The 24,796-nt window shown below is 42.7% G+C and overlaps 1 protein-coding gene across 5 annotated transcripts in view; it reads left to right on the top strand.

The window, feature by feature from the left end:
• Urgcp (upregulator of cell proliferation) overlaps positions 1-24,098 on the top strand; it is a 47,246-nt gene extending 23,148 nt beyond the window's left edge. For 3 of the 5 annotated variants that reach the window (XM_026410645.2, XM_026410643.2, XM_026410642.2), the window contains exons 2-6: positions 13,584-13,610; positions 13,916-13,986; positions 17,212-17,262; positions 17,576-17,614; positions 18,970-24,098. In XM_026410645.2, coding sequence (XP_026266430.1) covers positions 17,229-17,262; positions 17,576-17,614; positions 18,970-21,563 — 2,667 coding nt within the window. In that variant the 5' untranslated portion in view covers positions 13,584-13,610; positions 13,916-13,986; positions 17,212-17,228 and the 3' untranslated portion in view covers positions 21,564-24,098. Of the gene's footprint in view, positions 1-12,537; positions 12,597-13,583; positions 13,611-13,915; positions 13,987-17,211; positions 17,263-17,575; positions 17,615-18,969 lie in introns of those variants that run through there. The other 2 variants (XM_026410644.2, XM_026410646.2) reach the window with 2 other exon arrangements.
• Positions 24,099-24,796: the final 698 nt, after the last annotated feature.

Raw genomic sequence — 24,796 nt, 5'->3', positions numbered from 1 at the left:
TCTGTTTTTATGTAAGTGCTATCATACTGTTCTGCAGCTTGCTTTATTCACTCAACAGTATGCCTTGAAGTTCTTTGAATGTCAGAACAAGAAACAGATCTACCTAATTGTTGTCAGTTATATAATATTCTGTGGCATGGTTATATTATTTAGTTAAGAATATTTACAGTTTTGTCTAATGCTGCCCATCCTCTGTCTCCCTCTAGACATCTGTAGCAGATGCAGAGAATTGGACTTTGTGGTCAGAGATCTTGCCTGTTTTTAAATTGACACTAACAAATTATCTCTAAAACTGTACCACTTTCCCCTTTACCACCAGATTTTTTTTAAGGGTTCTTCATACCTCCCTATACATGACATGAGCCCAAAGAGTAGGAAACATGACATTTTCATTCACCCATTCTCTAGAAACCTCATCCCAGTCCAATTTGTTTGATCTGATTGGTAATATCAAGTTCTAACCAACTACATTCCACCAGTAACATTTGATCCACATAAATGAACTTATACTCCTCAACTTCTCATTTGCAGAAAATATGGTCATTGTTATACTGAAATTTTCCCACACATGGAATGAGGTCTGTCTGGGAAGGAAGGAGCTCAGGCTGAGGAAAGAAGAGAAGATGTGGGAGTGTCAAAGATGTCAAGTTCAGGGGAGGAAGCTTGGGCGGAGGAAGCGTGGGCTCTGAGTGGAGCTAGGGAGAAGTAAGACTCATGGTAGTAGATGAGGGAACTGATTGAATTCAAGACTGTGTAAAGCCATCACTGGACATAAACCCAAAGCCAGTGGTTCTCTGTAGACCCAGAGCCAGTGCCTGAGGAGGGAGGGTACCTGAACTGAGCCCGTCTCCCTTCCTCTTACCTTTTTCTTCCTTCTCTCCTCTTTCCTTTCACTCACTCCTTCCCTTCTTATTTTCCATCTCTTCTTTCCTCCCCTCCCCTTCTTTTTCTTCTTTCCAGCCTTCCTTGACATTTCTTTTGGCCTTGTCTTACTTGCTTGTCCTTTATAACCTTAACTGGAGACCTCATGCCCACTCCCCTGAGCAACATCACCATCCATTGGAATTCTCAAGGACTCATCTGCCTTGGTAACTAAAGCACTCCTATTAACATTCATTGGACATTTAAAAATACTTAAAGCTTATTTTAACCTATTGTCCTTCTTATCTAGGAAGGTTCTCTCCCAACACAGGTATCTTCTTTTTTTTTTGGGGGGGGTAGTTATTGAAGATTGAACCTAGGAGCACTTTTTTACTGAGTTACATTCCCAGTTCTTATTTTGAGACAGGGTCTCACAAAGTTGCTGAGGGTCTTGCTAAGTTGCTGAGGCTGGCCCAGCCTCTAAAGTCACTGGGCATACAGATATGTAACACCATGCCTGGTCCAACACCAACATCTTGCAGGGAAGGAAGGGCTTTGCTTTCTCACTGTGGCCTAGACTGACCTAAGGGAGCCAGATTGAGGACCAAGTAGAGGAGAGAGGAATGGGGCTTATATACCACACTTTGAGGAGAAAGTACTAGAGAGCTTGAACAAGATTTAACCTGCTCTTGGAGAAATCCATCAGGGCTGTGGTCTGTGTGGAAGGGACATAGTTTTGCCTGCAGAGCTGAGGCCTTGCAGTGGCTTTCATTGCAAATCTAGAATTCTCATATTGGTATACCGGGAGGTCTCTCAGGGGTGGAGGCAGCACTGGTTCTATAGAGCAGCCCTTCAAGCTTCACTTAATCAGGGCTTCGGTAGAACATCCAAGCAGTTGACCTGAAACAGAAGGGCACCCCTAAGCTCAGGGGAGGGTCTCTTACCTAGAACCTCCAGGAAAGGGACTTTCCAGTCCTAGGAAATGCTCTTTTAAATTTAAATCCAGTCCATTTCCAAAAAGTATGTTGACAGGCCTGTACTGAGTGCTTGTTACATATGTTAGCTAATCTTCACAGCAACCCTATGCAGTAGGTACTATTATTATCCCCTTTACATAGATGAAGACACTGAGGCCCAGCTCAACAGTTTAAGGTAAAAAAAACTTGATGCAAAATAACTGTTATTAAGTTTTTGTTGCTGTGATGATATACTTGAGAAAATCACTTAAAAGAGGAAAGATTTATTTTAGCTCATGGTTTCAGGGGTTTCAGTCCATGGTTACTTGGTTCCATTGCTCCTGGGCCTGTGTTGAAGCAGAACATCAATGGCAGGGAGCATGTGAAAGAGCAGAGTGGCTCACCTCATGGCAGACAGGAGACAGAGAAAGAGAGGAAGGGTCTGAGGACAAAGTAAACCATTCAGAGATGTGCCTCCAGTGACTGAGTTTCTCCAATTAGGTCCTATCTCTTCAAGTTTCTACCACCTCCTAAAAGTTCATTAAACTATAACTTCATGGGGCTGGGGATGTGGCTCAAGTGGTAGCGTGCTCGCCTGGCATGCGTGCGGCCCGGGTTCAATCCTCAGCACCACATACAAACAAAGATGTTGTGTCCGCCGAAAACTAAAAAATAAATATTAAAAAATTCTCTCTCTCTCTCTCTCTCTCTTTAAAAAAAAATTTAAACTGTAACTTCATTTATTAATGAATTAATTCATTGATGAGGTCAGAGCCCTCATGATACAATCATTTCCCAAAGTTCAACCTTTGAACACTGCTGCATTAGGACAAGCCTTTAACACATGAGCTTTTGGGGAATATTTCAGATACAAACCATAACAATGACTATTCAGGATTATTACTGTTGGTTTAAATTTGGTTTCCAAGGCACAGACAAAAAGGTTGGATTCTGTAGTTTTTGTTCTTCAAGAGCACAGGCAGCTTCTCCTCATACCCTCTGAGTGAAGCAGAAGTAAGGATGTGCTCATGTGGGTTCCCAGAGTAAGAAGCTGTGTTAACCAAGCAGACCATACCTTCAATTGTGGCTTTACAAAAAGAGAGAGAGAAAAATAAACAAACAAAAAACCTAGAATGGAATAATTCAGAGACAAATCTTTCCTTTTAAGGATTTGCACCTAGAGACTGAGTGTCCAGGCTACCTGCACACCAGGAACAATACTGCTATATGGGTCAGAGACTGAGATCTGTTTTATATTCTCTTCATTATAGCTTTTTATAAAGTTGTTAGGTTTTTTGTTTTGTTTTGTTTTTTAACAGCACTAAGAATTGAATCCAGGACCTCGTGCATGCTATGCAAGTGCAATACCCCTGAGCTATAGCCCCTGTTCTTTTTATTTTTTGCTTTTAGTTATAGATGGATATAATACCTTTATTTTATTTATTTTAATGTGGTGCTGAGAATCCAACCTAGTGCTTCACACATGCTAGGTAAGCATTCCTCCACTGAGCTACAACCCTAGCCCCTATTTTTTATTTTGAGATAGGATCTTGCTAAATTGCTGAGGCTGGCCTTGAAATTGTGATCCTCCTGCTTCAGCCTCCTTCCTGAGTCACTAGGATTGTAGGTGCATACCACCATGTCTGGCTAAAATGCAAATCGATTCTTATCTTTGTTGTAGCTAAACCTTGGTGTGGAGGAGCTTTAGAGTCTATGTCTTTGGGAAAATTCCTGCCAGTGGTTTCCCCAGTTACAGTGGGATGTTGACTCTCCTGGACTCCAGGCCCCTTCCAGCTCATGTTGGCAAATGGGAGGTAGGGGCTGGTTTGTGTCAGCATGTCAGTGCTGATTTGCTCATGATCCCCTCTGCCTTGCTTTACCCACAACCGTGGCCAATGGAGATAGGACCAACTGATTGAGTCTAAAATCTTGGATTTAACCTGTGTCCTCTGTCTTTCTCACACCCTCTGTCTTGTGTGTTGAGGATTTCACTTCATAGACACCTTGAGGGCCTAGCCATGTGCTATCACCTCGAGGGCTGCTGGCCAGGTCTCAGTCTTCAGCCAGTGACACAGACAGGCCTGTTACCCTGACTCAGAGCCAGTGATGGCTCTTCTGTCCTGAAGAATAAAAGCCAGAGTCTTCTTTGTGGCCTCTGAAATTCAGTCTCCCTGCCAACCTCTGAGCAACTTGGGGCCTTTTCTGGGCTGTGCCTCTAAAGCCTGTGCTTACATGGTCCCTTCTGACCATCCCACAATACAACATCTGCTTTTACCCTCTCATGCCTGCACCCCACTGTGACTTAGCCTGCTTTCTATTTTCTAAGCACTTAACATCTTCTAGTTTGTTTTTGGTATTACTCATTGTCAATTTCTCCTTGTCTCATTGAGCTAAGTGAAGTGTCAGGCATTTCTGCCCTTCACCTTTATATCCCAAACTCCTAGAAAGGTTCCAAGCAGTAAATCCATGTGGGGTAAATCCAAGAGAACATTGACTTGCTTAAGATGTAATCTCTTTGGATCCTTGTAGCAACCTCATGAGCTATGCAGGCCAAGGATAGCAAACCTCATTTTATGGATTAGCATCTGTGTTATGCAGTGTTTGTGCAATGAGGGATTCTTCATCTCTCCAACCTAAGTCTAGGGTACACTGTTAGAGGATTAGGGCTGCTCTTGAAAGTTCCACTTCCTATCATATGGTGAGCCTTACATGCCGTGGAAACCTTGACAAAGACTGGTGGCTTATTAGAACTATTTCTCTCCTCAGAAATCTCTCAGTTTGGGGGTGTTGAGATGATTATGGCCTTAGGGTTCAGGTGGTCACTCTGCCTCCTCTTCTAGTAGGCAGTGTTATTTTATCTGGCACCTCCTTGTCCTTCCTGTGTGTCACTTGATAGGATCTTTTCATGTATATTGTACATTGTCTCAGCCATTCCTTTGCTGCACAGCAAGTTTTTTTTTTTGTTGTTTGTTTGTTTGTTTGTTTTGTACTAAAGATTAAACCCAGGGGCACTGAACCACATCACCACCTCTTTTTTATATTTAGAAACAGGGTCTTGCTAAGTTGCTAAAATCCTCTCTAAGTTGCTAAAGCTCTCTCTAAGTTGCTGGGGCTGGGTTTGAACTCAAAATCCTCCTGCCTCAGCCTCTCAAGCTGCTGGGATTACAGGCGTGTGCCACTGCACCTAGCTTACACAGCAAGCTTTAAGCCTTTCAGAGTTGCCTTTTATAGGTGGGATGTCCCTACCCCAGATTTATCCTAGATATCATTGTGTATTGAATTGTGTCCCCCTGAAGAGATATGTTAAAGTCCTAAATGTGTTCCTTTTTGGAAATAGGGTCTTTATAGATGTGATTAGTTAAAATGAGGTTATACCGGATTAGGCTGGTTTCTAGGGTAACTTGATGGGTGTCCGTATAAGAAGCAGAAAAGAGGCACACGGGAGAAAGGCATGTGAAGACAGAGGTAGAAGCTAATAATACATCTGTCAAGCCACACACACGGTTGGTATTAGTTTCTTGTGGCTGCTGTCAGAAGTGCCACAGACTAGGTGGCTAAAAAAAAGAAGTAGTAGTTTATTCTTTTACAGCTCTGGAAGTCAAAACAAAGAGATTAGCATGACTTGTTTTTCTCTGGAGATTCTGAGGGGTTTTTGCCCCAGACCTCTCTCTCTGGCTTCTGGCAATCCTTGACTTTCCTTGGATTGTAGATGCATTACATCAGCCTAGCCCTGTTGTCACATGGCATTCTTTCTGTGTATCCAGATTTCCCTCTTAAAAGGGCATTAGTTTTTGCATTAGAGGCCCAGCCTATATCACCTTATCTTAAAATTTAACTAATCACATCTGCAAGGATCCTGTTTCCAAGTAGAGTCACATTCACAGTACCAGAGTTGGGACTTGGGGCATCCAGTTCAACCCACAACATATACCCAAAGGTTTAAAAAGATTTATTGCTAAAAGGAGTGAGACTTTTGGGGCAGAGCAGCTGTCTTGGAGTTTTGCTTTGGTTTAGGGTGGTAACTGAGTGAGGGTCCCCAGCCAGCATCAAAGAAGGAACCTCAGGCTTTCTTGTCATCCCACCAGATGTAGAGCAGAAAGGGAAGGGGACTTGAAAAGTCTTACATCTAACCTCAAAAATGAAGTTGCTCTTTATTATCCAAAGCAGTTTATAACCTATTGTCAGTTACATTTTTGTAAGTATTTATAGGTGTGTCATCTGTTATCATGATAGGGTGACAGTGTACCAATGCTCATCTAGTGCTCATCTGGGACAGTTGTTTTTCTAGGTACTGTCTTGTCTTTTGGCATCACCCAGTGAAGAAGCCATGGTTGTTGCTGGTAATCAGTGGTTGATGTGAGACAAGACCTGGGCCTGCTCACAGTTTTACCCTGTTTGTGCATGGCATTGATGGGCATTGTCCAGGGGTTGTCTGCTCTGAGGCAGATCAGCAGAAAAACAAAGGTGTGGCTTATCCCAGTGTCCAATGGATTCTTTTCTTTTCTTCCCTTTCCTACTCTTCCCCTTTCTACCCCTCCTCTTCTTTTCCTTCTTTCTTTCTTTCTATCCATCTGTTCATCTGTTTATCCATCCATCCATCCTGGGGATTGATCGTAGGGATGCTTTACCACTGAGCTATGTCCTCAGACCTACTTACCTACATACATATCCATTTTTTATTCTGAGAGAGTGTCTTGCTAAGTTGACTAGGGCCTCACTAAGTTGCTGAGGCTGGCATTGAACTTGTGATCCTCTTGTCTCAGCCTCCTGAGTCACTGGCATTACTGGTGTGTGCCACCACACCCAACTCCAATAGATAATTTCTTTTTCTTTTTTTTTTTAAAGAGAGAGTGAGAGAGGAGAGAGAGAGAGAGAGAGAGAGAGAGAGAGAGAGAGAGAGAGAGAGAATTTTTAATATTTATTTTTTAGTTCTCGGCGGACACAACATCTTTGTTGGTATGTGGTGCTGAGGATCGAACCCGGGCCGCACGCATGCCAGGCGAGCGCGCTACCGCTGAGCCACATCTCCAGCCCCCGATAATTTCTTATTCATTAAACACCCAGGTCTCTGAATCAGAAACTCCAGGTATTGGTACAAAAGCTCCCCAGTTAATTCTGTTGGAAAATTAGAAAAACATAAATAAAATAAGAAAAAGAAAGGAAAGGGAAAAACAAGAAAAAGAGACTAGGAAAGTTAGTTTTGCTTCAAAACTAACTTTTGAGAGGTGAAAGAGAAAGGTGAGCCATTGTAGACTTGCCAGAAATAGAAATAAGACCACTTCGTGCCAGTCACAATAGAGGTAGGTCTATGGGTGGATTCCATCTGTATCCTGGCAATGTTCAGGGTTTTCATCCGGTAGCCAATCTGGAATAAACTAGTAGGTCTACTTCCTAACACTGTGAGAAAGAGCTGAGGACACTGAAGGTCAAGTCACTTCTGCCCTGGAGAGATGTCTGTGCTAGGAGGTGCCCCTGGAAGGCACACCCTAGAGGCTTGAGAGGATTTGTTTTGGTGTGTGTGTATGAATGTAGGTGTGTGTTTGTTTATTTAATTTTATTCTGGTACTGAGAATTGAAGCCAGGGGTCTGTTTACCAAGTTTCATCCCCAGCTCATTTTATTGTTTATTTTAGGACAGGGTCTCAGTTGCTGAGGCTGATCTTGAACTTGGGATCCTTCTGCCTTAGCCTTCTGAGTCTCTGGGTTATAGAAGTACTGTGCCTGGCTGGCTGGCTTGCTTGCTTATTTATTTATTTTAAAATATTTTTTAGTTGCCAATGGATTTTTTACTTTATTTGTTCATTCATATATGGTGCTGAGGATCAAACCCAGGGCCTCATACATGCTAGGCAAGCACTCCACCACTGAGCCACAACTCCAGTCCCTTATTTATTTATTTTTGAGATAGATGTTATACTGCATTATCCACAAACTGGTGGACATAAATGATCCTCCTGCCTCAGTCTACTTGAGTAGCTGGGACTACAAGTATGTGCCGTATGCTCTGCTGTTTTCTTTTTCTTTTCTTTCTTTCTTTTTTTTTTTTTAAAGCTATTTATAGACTAGCCTCTAAGACAGGGTTAGATTACTTTTGCAAATGATGGAGCTCATTTGCAAACCTATGGATTCATTTTTCACCTCTAGAAAGTGACTTTATCTCCACATTTTGGGGCCACCTAAACATGTATTTTGAATACTGGTAAGAGAATATTTACCCTTGCTGGCATGGGGGTACACACCTTTAGTCCCAGTGATGTGAGAGACTGAGACAGGAGGATCACAAGTCAGAGGTCACCCTCAGCAATTACTGAGACCCACTTAGACCCCTAGCAGCTTAGTGAAACCCTTTCTCAAATAGGAAAATTAAAAGGTCTGGGGATGTAGCTCAGTGGTAAAATGCCCCTGTATTCAATTCTCAATACAAAGGGAAAAAAAGAGAGAGGAAAGAAAACATTTACCCTTTAAAAATTACCTCTAGTATTAAAAGTTGAAAGTTTTTCAGAGTTGCTAAGGATATGGGAAAATATTCATGATCAGTTAAGTGAGTAAGAAAGTAGAATATGTAGAGATAAAAATATACTAATAAAGAAAAAAGAGTGTAGGGCCAGAGTGAGTCTCAAGAGAAGACTGAAACTACACAGCTACTAAGGAGGGAGTCAGATGGAGCACACAGAATGCAGTGTATCAGTTAACAGATGTCCTAGAGTAGCATCAGTGGACTGAAAGGAGGGAAGGACAGATTAATGTAGGGATAGTTTTTGAAAGTATGATAGGAAAGAGAGCAAAAGCATGATACTTTTCAATATTTTACATTTATATTATTTTTGGAATTAAAAAATTAATGATATTAGTAATTTGCAAAAACTGCTTTGCAGAAAAGCTCCCTTGCCTGTGTCTAGGACCTATTAGTATTTTGCCATCCTAATTCAACTCTGCCTATAGTATAGATGGGAAGATGCCTAAGGCTACAATGCCCACTGCACAAAATGGGGCTGGAGTTAGGGTTAACAGACTGACTCTTTGTATAACTTTTGAAATTATTAGCTATCATTAGAAATTATCTCAAACCTTCTTGAGCCTTAAAGCCTTAAAGATAATGAGCTAGGACTGAGGGTATAGCTTAGTGGTAGATCTTTTGCCTAGCATACACTGAGTCCTGGGTTTGATCCTCAACACTGCAAAAAAAAAAAAAAAAAAAAAAGATAATGAACTAGAAGAGAACCAGATATTCAGATATTTGGGTCCTAACTCTGGTGATGTGGGCAGATCCCTTGGCCACATCTCTCTGAGCCCTGCTTTCCACCTTGCAAAGTAGATTTTGGGTATTGAATTAGTCTGCTTGAGCTGCCCTCTAAAGTACCACAGACTGGGGGCTTACACAGAGAGATTTACGTTTTCCAGTACTGGAGGCTGAAAGTCCCAAATCAAGGTACTGCAGATAGGATTTCTAATCATGTCTTTTTCTCTGTGCATTTTCAGAGAGAGCGAGAGTGAGCCCTTCTCTTATAGGACACTGATTTCATCACATGAGGGCCTCATGGCCTCGTGGCCTCATTTAGTCTTAATTACCTAAAAGCTTCATGTCTAAATATAGCCACATTGGGATGAGGACTTCAACATAAGAATTTTGAGGATACACACAATTTAGTCCAGTACAAGTATTCAAAGATATCATGCATATGTGTAGTAAAGTTGTAAAATAAGAATCATTAGACACTTGGCTCTGCCTCCAGTTTCCCCCATTTTTCAGGAGCAGTGATGGATCCACAAATCATGGTTTGTGCATTTCAGTTGTGATGGGTTGCAAGCAGTTTGGGAGCAAGAATAAAGTATAGAATTTGCAAATATGAACTCTTTTCTAAATTAGCACAAACTCAAGATCATCCCTGTGGCTTTGCCACTTTCTCACGTGGGATGGAAAGGGGTGAAGTTAAACTCCTGTCCAGGGCACTATCTGGAAGGCATGTCTTGGGGACAAGTGTCCAGCCTAGGAGGCCTGTTATTGGCATCTTGGGCTGTAAAAACCTGTCGTCTGCTCTCTCCCTACCTGACATTCTCTGGCAGCATCCTGGAGCCTCAGGGCCAGGCTTGTAGCTTCCCCTCTATGGAACTATTTTTAACCTGTCATGCTGTTTTCCTTTTTTAAGGTTACTTTTGGTGTTTTTCATGTTACAAAGCAATATGTAATATGTTTTCTGCAGACAAGTGAAGAGAAGGCAATGAAAAACTTGTATTTTTATCAGCATCAAGGTTTGATGAAGTCAAATTTTTTTAATGCTCTGTCTATAATGGCTAAGATGGCCATGCACACAGGAAACCTTTAGCTATTGGGACCATCTTAAGTGGGTGGCAGAAGCCTCTGGGTAGAGAAGGAGACCCCAAGGAACATGCTGGAATAACAACGAAAGGTTCTAAAAGTTCCTCTGGGAGGACGTACTTAATACAAAACTTTTGTCTTGCTGAGCAACTGAATGGGTGTTTAGGGAGGTGCTCTATGCCTTCTTCAAGGGGCCTGAGGCCTGTTCTCTATGCCACAGACTCACATATAAAATATGCACTCTTGGAAGAATTATTTTTTCAGGACACCATGTTATCAAGTCTTTTTTTGGCACCCATTTGTCTCATCTGTCCCAACCCTGAATCATTATAATTTTAATAGCTCTATTAGTTTTATAAAATTAATACTTGCTATTATTAAAAAATACAAATAAGACCAAAATAGTTGAATGTCCTGTTACCCAAATGTAACTATCCGCTATTAATTTTAACTTTTTTTTAATATCAATTTTTTTTTAGGTGTAGATGGACACAACACAATGCCTTTATTTTTATGTGGGGCTGAGGATCGAACCCGGGTCCTGCCTGTGCTAGGCAAGCGCTCTACCGCTGAGCCACAATCCCAGCCCCTAATTTTAACTTTTTAATCTTTATATTTACAAATAATTTCCTTTTAGAGATAAGTTACAAAAATAAAAAAGGTCCCAAGACCCCTTCTAGAGTCTCTCTCTCTTTTTTTTTTTTTTTGTGGTACTGGAGATTGAATCCAGGGGCACTCTACCACTGAACTACATTCACTATTCCTTTTTTATTTTGAGTCAGGGTCTTGGCAAGTTGCCTATGCTGGCCTTAAAATTGTGATCCTCCTGCTTCAGCTTTCCGTGTTGCTAGGATTATAAGTGTGTGCAACCATGCCTGGTCAGATTCTCCCATTAACATTTTACCTCATTTATTATTCTTGTTCATCACTTCTCTTGTGTACTCTTGCATTCTCTCATCTGTGTCTGTGTGGGGGCTGGGGCTGTGGCTCAAGCGGTAGCGTGCTCGCCTGGCATGCATGCGGCCCGGGTTTGATCCTCAGCACCACATACAAACAACGATGTTGTGTCTTCCAAAAACTGTGTCTATGTGTGCCTATATACACACACACATAAACACAAAAATATTTTTTTCTTACCATTAGAAACTTCGTCCATTCAGGTTGCTGTAACAAAATAACATAGACTGTGGGTGGCTTATAAACAACAGAAATTTATTTTTCATAGTTCTGTAGTTTGGGAAGTCCAAGATCAAGGCACCATTTAGTGAGAGCCCATTCCTTATAGTGCATTCTTGCTGTGTCTTCACATGGTGGTAGATGAAACAAGCTCCTTTGGGCCTCTTTTATAAGGGCATTAATCCCATTCATGAGAGCTCTACCTTCATCACCTAATCACCTCCAAAGCCCCGCCTCCAAATATCAACACACTGGGGGTAAACTTTTTAACATATGAATTTTGGAATGATACAAACATTCATTCCATAGAGAGAGTAAGTTATATATACCAGCTGACTTTTCCCTTAAATCCTTCAGTGTTTCCTAATAATAGAGATACTTTCTTATATAACCACTGTACAGTAACACAACCATATTTCTTTTTTTTCTTTTCTTTCTTTTTTTTTTTTTTTTTTGTCTTTGGACCCCAAAATTTCCTTTTCTAGTGCAGGATCTAGTATAGGGTCAGGTATTGGGTTTGGTTTTGTCTCTTTAACTCCCTTTAATCCTGAACATTTCCATAGTCTGTCTTTTGTGGCATGCACGCTCTGGAATAATACACTTCTCCTCTTTAGCATAAAGTCCCTCATTTTGCATTTGTCCTCATGATTGATCAGAACTTTACCTTCTGGGCCAGAACACTGCAGAGATACTGTGCCCTTCTTCTGTGTGTCACAATAGGGCACATGAAGTCTCCCTGTCCTCCACATTAAGGTTCATTTTGATCATCCAGAGTATCACCTGAGCTCTTCATTGTGTTTTTTTCTTCCTGGCACCTAATAAACAGTCTAAAAGGAGACATTTTAAGACCAGGCAAATAGCTTGCTCCTCATCGGAATTCTCCTCTGAGAGTTAGCATTGGGTATTTGCTCTTGCTTGGACTATCTTAATATAATGTTTACAAAATGATAGCATTCTGACTGCAGCACCCCTTTCATATTTAAAATTCTGTTGTGAGCAAGAGCCCTCCATTTATTTGTTATCTGTATGGACTAATTAATTCCTGTTTTTCAATGGTTTTAAATTAATTACTGTATTTAATTGTATTCATCCTCACACTGTCCCTAGTTTGGCCAGGGGAAGCCCCTCTAGTTGGCACCTGAATCCTATAGCATGCCCCAGAACTTTTCAGAGCACTTGCTTGCTTTCTGAACTAATATACTCAAGTCCTCTTGTTCTTTCCCTGCTAGCCCTGGCATTAGCCAGAATCTCCAGGAAATCGTTGTTTCTTTTGCCATGGAATTAAAGGTACGAGGTGTGCGCATTGCTATTGCAGTGTCTTTGTTTCCTGGCACATATTGGGGACAGAGCTAGGATATGAATATGTATATGCACACATATCTACACATAGAAATATGCATGTACATAAACAGATCTGAGCATCCATGTGAAGTTACAGTTCATACTAGTGCCTCCATTCCATTACACCTCTGTAAGTTTTGCAACTTCTTCTTATATTTATATGTCCTTTCTTCTCCAGTGAAAACTGTGGCTTCTAACAAAATCAACACATATATTTGTTTGCTTATTTCTATGACATACCTAAAATAGGTTATTCATAATGGAAAAACAGTTCTTAAGTCTTTATAAAAGAATTCAGGGACTGCTAGTAGTATAGCTCAGTGGTAGAGTACTTGCCTAGCATCTGTACTTTGGGTGTATAAATTGCCTAGGCTAGTCTTGTTTGATTCCCAGCATCACTTTTTTATTTTATTTATTTATTTATTTATTTATTTTTATTGGTTGTTCAAAACATTACAAAGCTCTTGACATATCATATTTCATACATTTGATTCAAGTGGGTTATAAACTCCCATTTTTACCCCATATGCAGATTGCAGAATCACATCTGTGATTCCCACCATCACTTAAAAAAATGTTAGGATCATCCCTCCCTGCCCACACTATTAATTTTTAATGAACATTGCTTTAGATTTCTCTATATATGCCTATAGATAAATACACACAATTTTATTAAATTGTATCATACTAGAATACTATTTTGTAACCTGACTTCCCCTCCTAATTAGTATATCATTAACATCTTTCCATAATGTTCATCTAAAATCATTTTGCCCACAAAAAGAAATCCACAGGATATTTTGTAATGGCTGCAGAATAAGATCATAATTCTTTGTTAACTGTCTTTGATTTTAAAAAGGCATCCAACTTTTTGCTATTATATATAAAGCTGGCATCAACATCTTTATAACTAAATCTTAATTATTTCCTTAGGATAGAAGTGGAATTACTGGTCAAAGGGTATGTATATTTTTATGTCTTTCTGAATGGCTGTATTTATTCTCTGGCCAGCAGCTTTTGTGAGTGCTGGAGTTTCCAGGCTAATGATTCTTGACTGGGCTGCACATCAGAGTCATAGAGGGCACTTTTAAAAGCAGAGATGCCCAGAACCGGCTCCCAGAGGTTCTGGTTTCGTGGACCTGGGGTATAACCCAGAGTTTGTAGTTTTTAAAAGCTCCCCAAGAGATTTTCATATGCAGCCAATTTGATAGGTGTAAGCCATAGTTCATTATATTAATTATGTATTTCTTCTGAAATTGTTTCAGACATTCTGATTTGGGAGAGGTGGCCCCAGAAATAAAACCATCAGAGAGACGAACAGCTGTGGCAATTGCAGGTAAAGTTGGACTTGAGCCCACTTTGAAGCAGATGTATTTTCTTCTGTCCCATTGGGTTTCTGGGTTCCAGTACTTTCCTGGGCTGGGGATCATGGATCTCAAAAATAAATAAGTGTAAGACCTTTATTTTTCCTTTTTATAAGAAGATTTTATCTCAAGGTATTCTATTCAAGTCTTGTGCCCACTTTTTAATGGAGATATTGTCTTTGTTATAAAGTTGTAAGAGTTCTTTTTTTGTTTGTTTAGTATGGGGCTTGATCCCCGGGGTGCTTTATCACTGAGCTGCATCCCAGTCCATTTTATTTTTTATTGTGAGACAGGGTCTCACTAAACTGCCAAGGGTCTCATTAAGTTGCTGTGGATAGACTGGAACTTGTCGTTTTCCTGCCTCAGGCTCCCTGAGTCCCTGGGATTACAAGTATTTGCTACCACTCCCAGCATAAAGAGTTCTTTATATGGATACTTAGATCCTACCAGATATATGATTTACAAATATTTTCTTCTATTGAGTTGATCGTCTTCTTTCCTTCCTTTTTTTCCTTTTCTTTTCTTCCCCCTTCTCCCCTCATCTTCCTTCTTTCCTTTTTTCTTTCCTTCCTATGCTGGAGATCAAACCCAGGGCCTCAAACATGCTAGGCAAGCACTCTGCCACTGAGCTACATCCCAAACCCTCTTTTTTATTTATAATGTCCTTTGATGCACAAGTTTTTTATTGTTTTTTCTTCTGTTGCCTGTGCTTTTGGCATATAAGAACCCACTGTCAAATCTAAAATTATGAAGATTTATGTCCATGTCTTTTTCTAAGAGTTTCATGGTTGGGCACTTTCATTTGTATCATTGATCCATTTTGAATTAATAACTTGTATACAGTGTTAGATAGAGGTGTAACTTTATCCTTATGCATGCAGATACCCATACCTCATTTCTGTTTCTTTCTGTTTTTCTTTTTTCTTTTTTTTTGTAGTAGTACTAGGAATTAACCCTGACTCTACCAGTCAGTCAGCTACATCCCCAGCTCCTTTTCTTATTTTAAGACAGGCTTTTACTAAATTCCATAGGCTAGCCTTGAAGTTGTGACATTCCTGCCTCAGCCTCCCAAGTCACTGAGATTATAGGTGTGTGCCACCAAGCCCAGCTCATACCTCATTCTTTCTTTTTAAATTTTTTTTTTTGTAGTTGTAGATGGATAGCATGCCTTTATTTTGTTTGTTTATTTTTATGTGGTGCTGAGGATCAAACCCAGTACCTCACATGCTAAGCAAGCATTTTACTACTGAGCCACAATCCCAGCCCTTATACCTCATTCTTGATGCTAATAGCTCCAAGGTGTGAAATGATGTCTTAAATGTCTGTTTACTGCCCAATAACAAGTATTCCAAAATTTGATGGAAAACACTATAGAGGGTACATACCAACTATTGTAATAATTGGTGGGAGGAGATCATTTCATTTGAGTGAAAATGGCTTTAATTGCCCTATTTTGGTTCTCCCACTTAGGCTAATAACAGTTCTTAATGGATATAATTTTAATGGTAGGTCTGGCCCACACACTGCCCTGTGCCCATTTGAACTTGGTGCTCCTGTGGTGTTGGAGTTCAGGCTTACCTCCTCTTGGGCCACGCCCTAGTAAGAATTCTAGTAGAGTCCTTGGCTCATGGATCTGAGCCTTGTGGCCTCCTTGTATTTGCTGTGGATTTGTGCCCTTGCTGGGGCCCTGCTTTGTCCCTGTCTGTCTTTTGCATAGTTTGCTTATTTGCCTTCTGCATCACTGCCTGTGGAACATTTGGTTGTGTCCACCTCTTAGTTCCCTGACTTTGACTACTTTGTGCTCACTTGACTTCTTGTACCTGTTATCTCTCTGAATCCAAATCAGGCTCTTTTCCATCCCTAACCAAGCAAAGCCCTGTTTCCTCTGGGGACTGAAGGTTACTTTTGATTCCAGCTCAGACTACTCTAGAATCTCCAACCCCATCCCTGGCTCTCTAGTTTCCCATTCTCTTCTCTAGCCATTTCCGTATATGGTATTTTGGATTCTCTGTAAAAAAATTTTCTGATGTTTACTTCACTTTGAGCAAAATACCTTTTGACTGCTAGACATTGCAGTTTGAGTCAGGGGAACTGTCCTGCATTGTCTCTTATATCTTTGGGCTGTTTAAGAAGCCCTTTCCTTTTTTTCTCTTAGGCCTGTCTCATATTCATTTCCCAGAGACATCATCAAAGAAGACAGTTTGAAATTTTAGAATTTTCTCTTAATTATATGGGAATCATGAGAGAATTGAAAATATCAGAATCTTTTTTTGATAATAAGTTCTTAAAAATGTAAATTTGGGGACTGTGGTAGAAGGCTTACCTCACATGCACAAGGACCCGATTTTTTTAAAGTCTTTTTTTCCTGATATAAATATCTGATAGCATTAATTAAATACATTCTATCATTAAAATATTAGTGTTGATGGATTTAGTGTTATGCTAGAGACACAACTTTTCCTATTCTGCCCTCCCTACCTGGGGATTTGTGCTCTCATATAAATATTACTTTAAGTGATTACAACACTCTTCCTGATGGAATAAAAATAATGTTTAGCTGGGCATTGTGGCACATGATTGTAATCCTATCTGCTTTGGAGGCTGAGGCAGGAGGATTGCAAGTTTGAGGCTAGCCTGATCAATTTAGTGAGACCTTTTCTCAAAAATTTTTAAAAAGGGCTGGGGAACTGGGCAGGGTGGCACATAACTTTAATCTCAGTGACCCAGCAGATAAGGCAGGAATTAGAGGCCAGCCTCAGCAACTTAGCCAGACTCTGTTTCAAAAATAAAATAAAAAGGGTTGGGGATATAGCTCAAAGATAGAGGGCTTCTGGATTCCATCCAGTACCACAAAAAATTGGGGTTGTAGTGGGTGCTTGGGATATAGTTCAGTGGTGAAGTGCTTGCCTGATATGCCTGAGGCACTGGATTCAATCCCTAGTACTGCAAAGAAAAATTCCAAAACCCGAAACATTTCTTGAGCATCAGGAACAGTTATCATTGACCACAGTAACCTTATGTGAACTTTGTGTGTGTGTCTGTGTGTGGTGCCGGGGATTGAACCTCAGTCATGCTAGGCAAGCAAGCACTGTACCACTGAGCTATACCTCCAGCCCCCTTACTTAAGTGTTTTGATAGAAATGTTCTAACTTGCTGATGAAACTAAATGCCTGGTTTTTTGTTTTTTGTTTTCCTAGATTTGGAATGGAGAGAAATGGAAGGAGATGACTGCGGGTTCCATTATGGAGGTAGAAACTGTGGGACTTATCATAGATTGGTTTGGAGAAGGAAAAGGAGGGGAGAAAATCGAAAAATAACTAGGATTTCATATTTTTAATAATTGAGATACTTTGTTATTTTGGTAAGAAAGAAGGAGAGTTCTGGGTTTAGGTTAAATTACTTTGTGTCAATCAAAGGCACATATTTGAATGACCTTCATTTTTCTTTTCTTTTCTTTGGTGCTGTACTGGGGATTGAACCCAGGAATGTACTAAGCTGTTGTTCTACCACTGAGCCACATTCCTAGCCCTGACACTTTCTTTTTCTTTTCTTTTCTCATAGATGGTACGAATGAGGCTCAGGACAATGACTTCCCAACAGGTATGCATTTTCTCTTTATATAGATGAAAAATTATGTCCCTGATTTCATCCAGGCAAAACTATGAAACCTGAATAATATCCACGCAGGATATTGCCACAGTGTAACCCTCCCATGCGAACGGTTCCTCTGTTTTTGCAAGTTCCCATGCCACTTGTTCTCTCTGGAGTGGTCTTACAATTACACTGCTGTAGAACTCTGAGCCTTGGGATCAGTGCTGTGGAGCATTTAGGTCATTTGGGAAAGGTCCTAAATCTGTTACTTGACCTTGGGAAACAATAGCAGGGCTGAATCAACCAGTGCTTTCTCTCATGGTTTATTTGAGCATATTGCTTCCTCTCAAGAGGAACTGAAGAAAAGTTTGGAGCTTTTATTATATTTATTGTTTTATGCATTAACATTTAAAGTAAAGTGATTATGTGCAGTTTGAACTTTGGTAAGATGCCATGCCAGGGCTGGAGATGTGGCTCAAGTGGTGGCGAGCTCGCCTGGCATGCGGGTTCCATCCTCAGCACCACATGCAAACAACAAAGATGTTGTGTCCGCCGAATACTAAAAAATAAATATTAAAAAAAAAAAGATGCTATGCCAGACTCTTGGAGATAGCAATCCTGTCCAGAGCATCTAACTTGTAAGATTATATATTGTATAGAGTGATATTTGACTATTTGAACAAATAAACAAGTTTTCACTTAGTCTGCACCAGATATTTTACTATGACTAAAAATTACATATTGGTCTCAGATCTATGATTGCTGACTTTCCTTGCTTACTAATATTTTCCTTTAAAATATTATCCAACTTATTTATAAGGAAAAATAACATTAATTAGAATCCAGAGAGTAAATAGTGATTGTGCCCCTGTGGAAACTTCCTGGTGACATTGAGGGAGCACAAGGCTCAGCTTATGTGTGTGGCCAGAAGCACTGGAATAACTTTGGCATGCATTATGGTATGGGAGGTGGGGCCTGCATTTGTTACCTAAGGGGCATGTTCTGCTCACTCTAACCAATTAATTTTGAGCTAAGTGATAGATTTTGGAGATTTCTAGAGAAACCAGAAATTGGTGCTTTTACATGAACTCTCCCCAATTTTTAATTGTGACTCTTTTTTTTTTTCTTTCTGTTTTCTAATGTTGTCACATCTGTGTAGGATGATAGTATTTACCTTGATATTGGGTCCCATCCCCTCCCTGATCTCAGGTCAGCTAAACATACCCTGAGCTTCCTGTTTCTGCATCCCACTCCTAGGGACATCCTTTCTAACCCTTTCCTGCTGGACTCTGCCTCTCCAGCTCTACAGTGGCCCTGACTCAGGAATGTAGACTGAGCAGTCATGTCTCCATTTCTTTCCACAGTGGAGAGAAGCAGGCTTCAGGAAATGCTATCCCTGTTGGGACTGGAGACATACCAGATGCAGAAGCTCAGCCTCCAGGACTCTCTGCAGATTAGTTTTGACAGTATGAAAAACTGGGCTCCTCAGGTTCCCAAGGACCTGCCCTGGCATTTCCTCAGAAAACTGCAGGCCCTCAATGCTGAAGCCAGGAATACCACCATGGTGCTGGATATGCCTCCAGATGCCCGGCCTGCAGAGAAGGAAAACCAGATGGAGGAGATGATCTACTGGGATCCAGCTGAGGATATCGCTGCTGATGACATCTACTCTTTCTCTGAGTTGCCAACACCTGACACACCAGTGAACCCCCTGGACCTTCTCTGTGCCCTGCTGCTGTCCTCAGACAGCTTTCTGCAGCAGGAGATTGTGCTCAAGATGTCCCTCTGCCAGTTTGCACTCCCACTTGTGTTGCCTGACTCGGAAAACCACTATCACACCTTTCTGCTGTGGGCCCTACGGGCCGTTGTACGGACGTGGTGGTCCCAGCCCCCTCGGGGCCTGGGCAGCCTAAGAGAGGACAGTGTGGTCCTATCCAGGGCACCTACCTTTTCCTTCGTGCGCATGGATGTCAGCAGCAACTCTAAGTCCCAGCTGCTCAATGCCATCCTCAGCCCGGGCCGTAGGCAATGGGACTGCTTCTGGCATCGGGATCTCAACTTGGGCACTAATCCCCGGGAGATTGCAGATGGGTTAGTAGAAATTTCTTGGTTTTTTCCCAGCGGCAGGGATGACCTGGATGTCTTCCCAGAGCCTGTGGCCTTTCTGAACCTGCGAGGTGACATTGGGTCTCACTGGCTGCAGTTTAAACTTTTGACAGAAATCTCCTCGGCTGTGTTTATTCTGACAGACAACATCAGTAAGAAGGAATACAAACTATTATACTCTATGAAGGAGTCAACCACAAAATACTACTTCATTCTGAGTCCCTACCGGGGGAAACGGAACACAAACCTCCGATTCCTGAACAAGCTGATCCCTGTGCTGAAGATAGACCACTCACACGTCCTGGTGAAGGTCAGTAGCACTGACAGCGAGAGCTTTGTGAGGAGGATCAGAGGGATTGTGGGTAGTGTGGTACGGTCCCCCTGCAGGAGGGTGTCTGTGGAAGACATGGCTCATGCAGCCCGGAAGTTGGGCCTCAGAATTGATGAGGACTGTGAGGAGTGTCAGAAGGCAAAGGACCGAATGGAGAGAATCACCAGAAAGATCAAGGACATAGATGCCTACAGGAGGGATGAGCTTAGGCTGCAGGGAGACCCTGGAAGGAAAGCAGCCCAAGTGGAGAGGGAGTTCTGCCAGCTGCAGTGGGCCCCAGACCCACCTGAGAAGCACCGGGCTGAGCTGAGGCGTCGGTTTCTGGAGCTCCGGATGCAGCAGAATGGCCAGGAGCCTACCTCAGGGGTACAAGAGTTCATTGCTGGGATCAGCAGCCCCTCTCTGGGTGAGAGACAATACTTCCTGAGGTGGATGGAGTGGGGGCTGGCTCGGGTGGGCCAGCCACGGCTGAGACAGCCCCCAGAGACCCTTCTCACTCTGAGACCAAAACTCAGTGGGGCCTCAGACTTGAGTGAACCACTCTGGCCTGAGCCTCTTGGGGTAGAGCATTTCCTGCGTGAGATGGGGCAATTCTATGAGGCAGAGAGCTGCCTGGTGGAGGCAGGGAGGCTGCCAGCTGGCCAGAGGCGCTTTGCCCACTTCCCAGGCCTGGCTGTAGAGCTGCTGCTCCTGGGGCTGCCCCTGGAATTGGTGGATGGGGGAACCCTGAGCATCCCTGTTCGTTGGGTCACAGGGCTCCTCAAGGAGCTGCACATCCGCCTGGACAGGAGGTCTCGGCTGGTAGTTCTATCTGCCCTGGGGATACCAGGCACAGGGAAATCCATGCTTCTCAACACCATGTTTGGCCTGCGATTTGCTACAGGGAGGATCTGCAGTCCCCGGGGGGCCTTCATGCAGCTCATCACAGTGGCTGAGGGCTTCAGCCAGGACCTGGGCTGTGACCACATCCTTGTGATAGACTCTGGGGGGCTGATCAGTGGGGCTTTGACCTCAGCTGGGGACAGGTTTGAGCTGGAGGCTTCACTGGCCACTCTGCTAATGGGGTTGAGTAATGTTACTGTGGTCAGTTTAGCTGAAACGAGGGACATTCCACCAGCTATTCTGCATGCATTTCTGAGGTTGGAAAAAACAGGACACATGCCCAACTATCAGTTTGTGTACCAGAACTTTCATGACATGCCTGCCCCCAGCCCCAAGCCAAGAGAGAGGAGACAGCTCTTGGAACCACCCAGTGATCTGAACAGAGCTGCTGCCCAGATGGAGAAGCAAGGTGGTGGCTTCCGGACACTGGCGGGCCTAGCCTTCTGCGACCCTGAGAGGCAGCATGTCTGGCATGTCCCAGGACTGTGGCATGGAGCACCACCCATGGCTGCTGTGAGCCTGGGGTATAGTGAGGCCATTTTTGAATTGAAGAGATGCCTGCTAGAAAACATCAGAAATGGCCTGTCCAACCAAAACAAAAACATCCAGCAGCTCATTGAGCTGGTGCGGCGTCTGTGAGTGTTCAGGTGTTGGGGCTGCTATGGTGGCCTATTCTGATGGGGTCTAGCAGGCTGTGCCCAGGCACCTGAGAGGCGGCTGGTGCCTACTGCACATGAGAAGGAAGACCAGTAAAAGACAGGGGTAGGGGTCTCCTAACAGTGTTAAGAAAAGAGATAACCTCACTGACCAGCTCAGAGATGTCACTGGGGAAATCAAGGCCCTGGGTGGGGTGACACAAGCAGTAATTTGATCTTTCCTGAATCCTGTCAAGGTTCCTAAGGGTTGGCCCTATGGACAGCTACTCCTTCATTGGCCCCTGGAGTTCGGAACAGCTTCTTCAGTCACTGTAGGCCCCAGCAGGCAGGGACATCCAGTTGAGGTTAGGAGTTGTCCTGAGGAAGCATAGGGGAGGTCTTGCTTCCACCCAACCTAAGGGTTGTGGACCAGCATTTGAGGTTTTGGTGATGTGATCCTGCCCATGTGTGCAAGACACTGCCATGGAACCAGGTATATGGACTGATCTGTGAAGCCTTCCCTGACCCTTGCCCCCAGGAAGCGTTCATCAGAAACCCTGTTGTGTCCCAGCACTTTGTCATACCTCTGCCTCAACATTTCATGGTGTATTGTCACTCATGTGTTTACTGTCTGCCCCCAGACTGTGAGCTCCTTGAGGGCAGGGACAGAACATCCAGCTCTGTATCCCCAGGGTCTGGCACACTGTAGGCACTTAATAAATGTTTGTCGAATGAATGAATGCTCACATGATAGTAGTGCACAGGTTCTGCCTCTCTGTGCCTTCACTGTTCTGTGTGCTCAGAGAGGATACAACAACTGCCTAAGGAGAGCTCTGGAGAACTACATGACAAATGTGAAATTGTTCCCTTTCTTTAAGCAAAGAGCAATTCTGGCTGTTGACTGAGAAAGGAATTAAGTGCTTTCACAAGCACTTAGGTAATTCCATCTTTGCCCCAATTTATAGGTGATGGAGGAAGCCCCAGACTGCACACCTACATGGCAGAACACAGAGGAGCCAGTGGTGTACTCATCCATTGGCTCTTCCTAACCTCCACAATATCTAAGGATCCCTGAGCCACCAGGGCAAGCCAGCCTGACCCTTCTGGTGTCCTCTCCACATCTTTCCCTGGCCCACTTAGCCACCATTTAGGCCTGATACTTGACCAGAGACCTTGGATTCCTGCCCTGTTGATCCTCCAGCTGGAATCCTACCCTGTTTCTTGTCCTTTTACCAGACACAGCAAAGGTGCCCTCAGCTCCAGAGCTTCTGGTCTGGAACCCTTTCTTGAATGGAAGTTCCCTGATCCTTCTTCTGTCTGCCTTGCTTGCTGGGGGGACCCAGTATGCTCCATCTGCTGATCTCTTCACTTTAAAATTATTGTCACTGTGATACGGGAGCAGTTTCTAGTTATATGTAGTAGGTAGATAGCAGTTTAGGAAAAACTTTCCCTTCTGAAACATATAAGTTGGGCATGGTGGTGTAATCCCAGCTACTGGAAAGGCTGAGGCAGGAGGATTGAAAGTTCTATAGTGAGGCTGCAACTTAGACCCTGTCTCAAAAAAGCCTAGGGTTGTAGCTCAGTGATAGAGTGTTTGCATTCAGCGTGTGAGGCCCTGGTTTCAATCCTCAGTACTGGGGGTGGAAATGGGGAGAAGAATGCTAGCTGAGTTGGAAATACCAAGGCCTTTCCTTTTTTTCCACCAGAGCCAAAGAAGCTGCCCAGGGGCTTCTCCAGCACAGTAGGAATTTCATCCAGGATAATCCTGGGCCTCAAGTTAAAACACTGGAAACTCCTTTAAGAATTGCTGAATATCAGCCAGTTCCCTTAAAAGATTGAGCTGGTTGGAATGGGGATATAGCTCAGTTGGTAGAGTGCTTGTCTCACATGCACAAGGACCTGAGTTCAATCCCTAGCACCATTAAAAGAGAGAGAGAGAGAGAGAGAGAGAGAGAGAGAGGTATATGTGCTAAGGAGGTAGTTCAGTGATAAAGCATTTACCTGGCATGAGTAAGGCCCTAGATTCAATCCCCAGCACTGGGTTAAAAGAAAAAAATTGATTCAAGCTGTTCCTAAAATCCATGACAGGGAAGTCAGCCCTAGTGGCTTCTAACAAATCAAGGATTCTTTATATAGGATCTACCCATTGTCCAAAGATAAATTCAATCTAAATGCCTGAGGCTTAAGTGTATGCAGCTCATGCTTTCTTCAGCCTTTCAAAGGGATGCAGGATTTAAAGGAAATTATTACTAACCACTTAATAATCAGGGAAGTTATTCTATACATCCCCTATAAAACAACTGTACAAAATATTTAAGAATTTGAAAAAAGTCCAGTCTGCAGATTGGGAGCAAGAGAGTCTGCCAGGGGTAGCCTTGGTCAGAACCACTTTGGAGGAATTCTGAAACTACTTGGGTCAAGTGAGAGATCATTGCTACTCTGAGATGCAGGAACAGAAGAGGTCACCCTGGACCTCTGACTTTTTTCAGGAAGTCACTTACATGTTCTCCTTGCCCTTTTGGTGGGTTGATGTCTCAAGCCCATGACTATGAAAAAGGGATTGACCTTCAGACCCTCAAGTCAGGGTTGCTCCTAGGATTCAAACTTACATAATCCCCAAAACTAGTTTGGTAGCTCTAGAGCTACAAACACAAAGTGTCAGTCTGCCTTTCTCATTTCTGGATGTTTACCACAGCCAGAGGCCAATCTGCATCACACCTCAAGAAACACCTTTAGGATTTGAGAGGCCTAGAGCTTGCAAAGAGGCTACTGGGGAGGTCATGTCTTATAGCCAAACTTTGCAATGGGAGAATCACTCAGGGGAAGCATGGGCAGAACAGCAGGCTGCTCATTAGGTGATCCTGTAAGAATTTGAGACAAAGGACCCTTGAGATGGATTGTGCTGTTACAGCACACAGGATTCTCAGCCTGGTCTGAATCTTGTCCTTGCATCCTCCTAACTGACCCTTGAGCAAGGTTACTTGGCTTCTCTAAGCCTTGGTTTGCCCACGAGCACCTGCTTAACGTGGAAAGTGCCTGCTCTGGAGGAGTATTCTGTGAACAAGTGCCATGTCTCAAATGTCAACATGCCAAATTAAGAATCATTAATGTATCAATGTATCTTAAAAGTAACCATCTTTCTTCCTTAAGAATATACAAAATGGCATCTTGTAACTGATGTTATCTTACATTCACTAAATACAGTACTGGGTAGGGCTGGTGTTTTGTAGTCTGTAC

The sequence above is a fragment of the Urocitellus parryii genome, chromosome 3, assembly GCF_045843805.1.
Source record: "Urocitellus parryii isolate mUroPar1 chromosome 3, mUroPar1.hap1, whole genome shotgun sequence".
Taxonomy (NCBI): domain Eukaryota; kingdom Metazoa; phylum Chordata; class Mammalia; order Rodentia; family Sciuridae; genus Urocitellus; species Urocitellus parryii.
The sequence above is the reverse complement of the archived record's forward strand: the minus strand, read 5'-3'. Positions and strand labels throughout refer to the sequence as shown.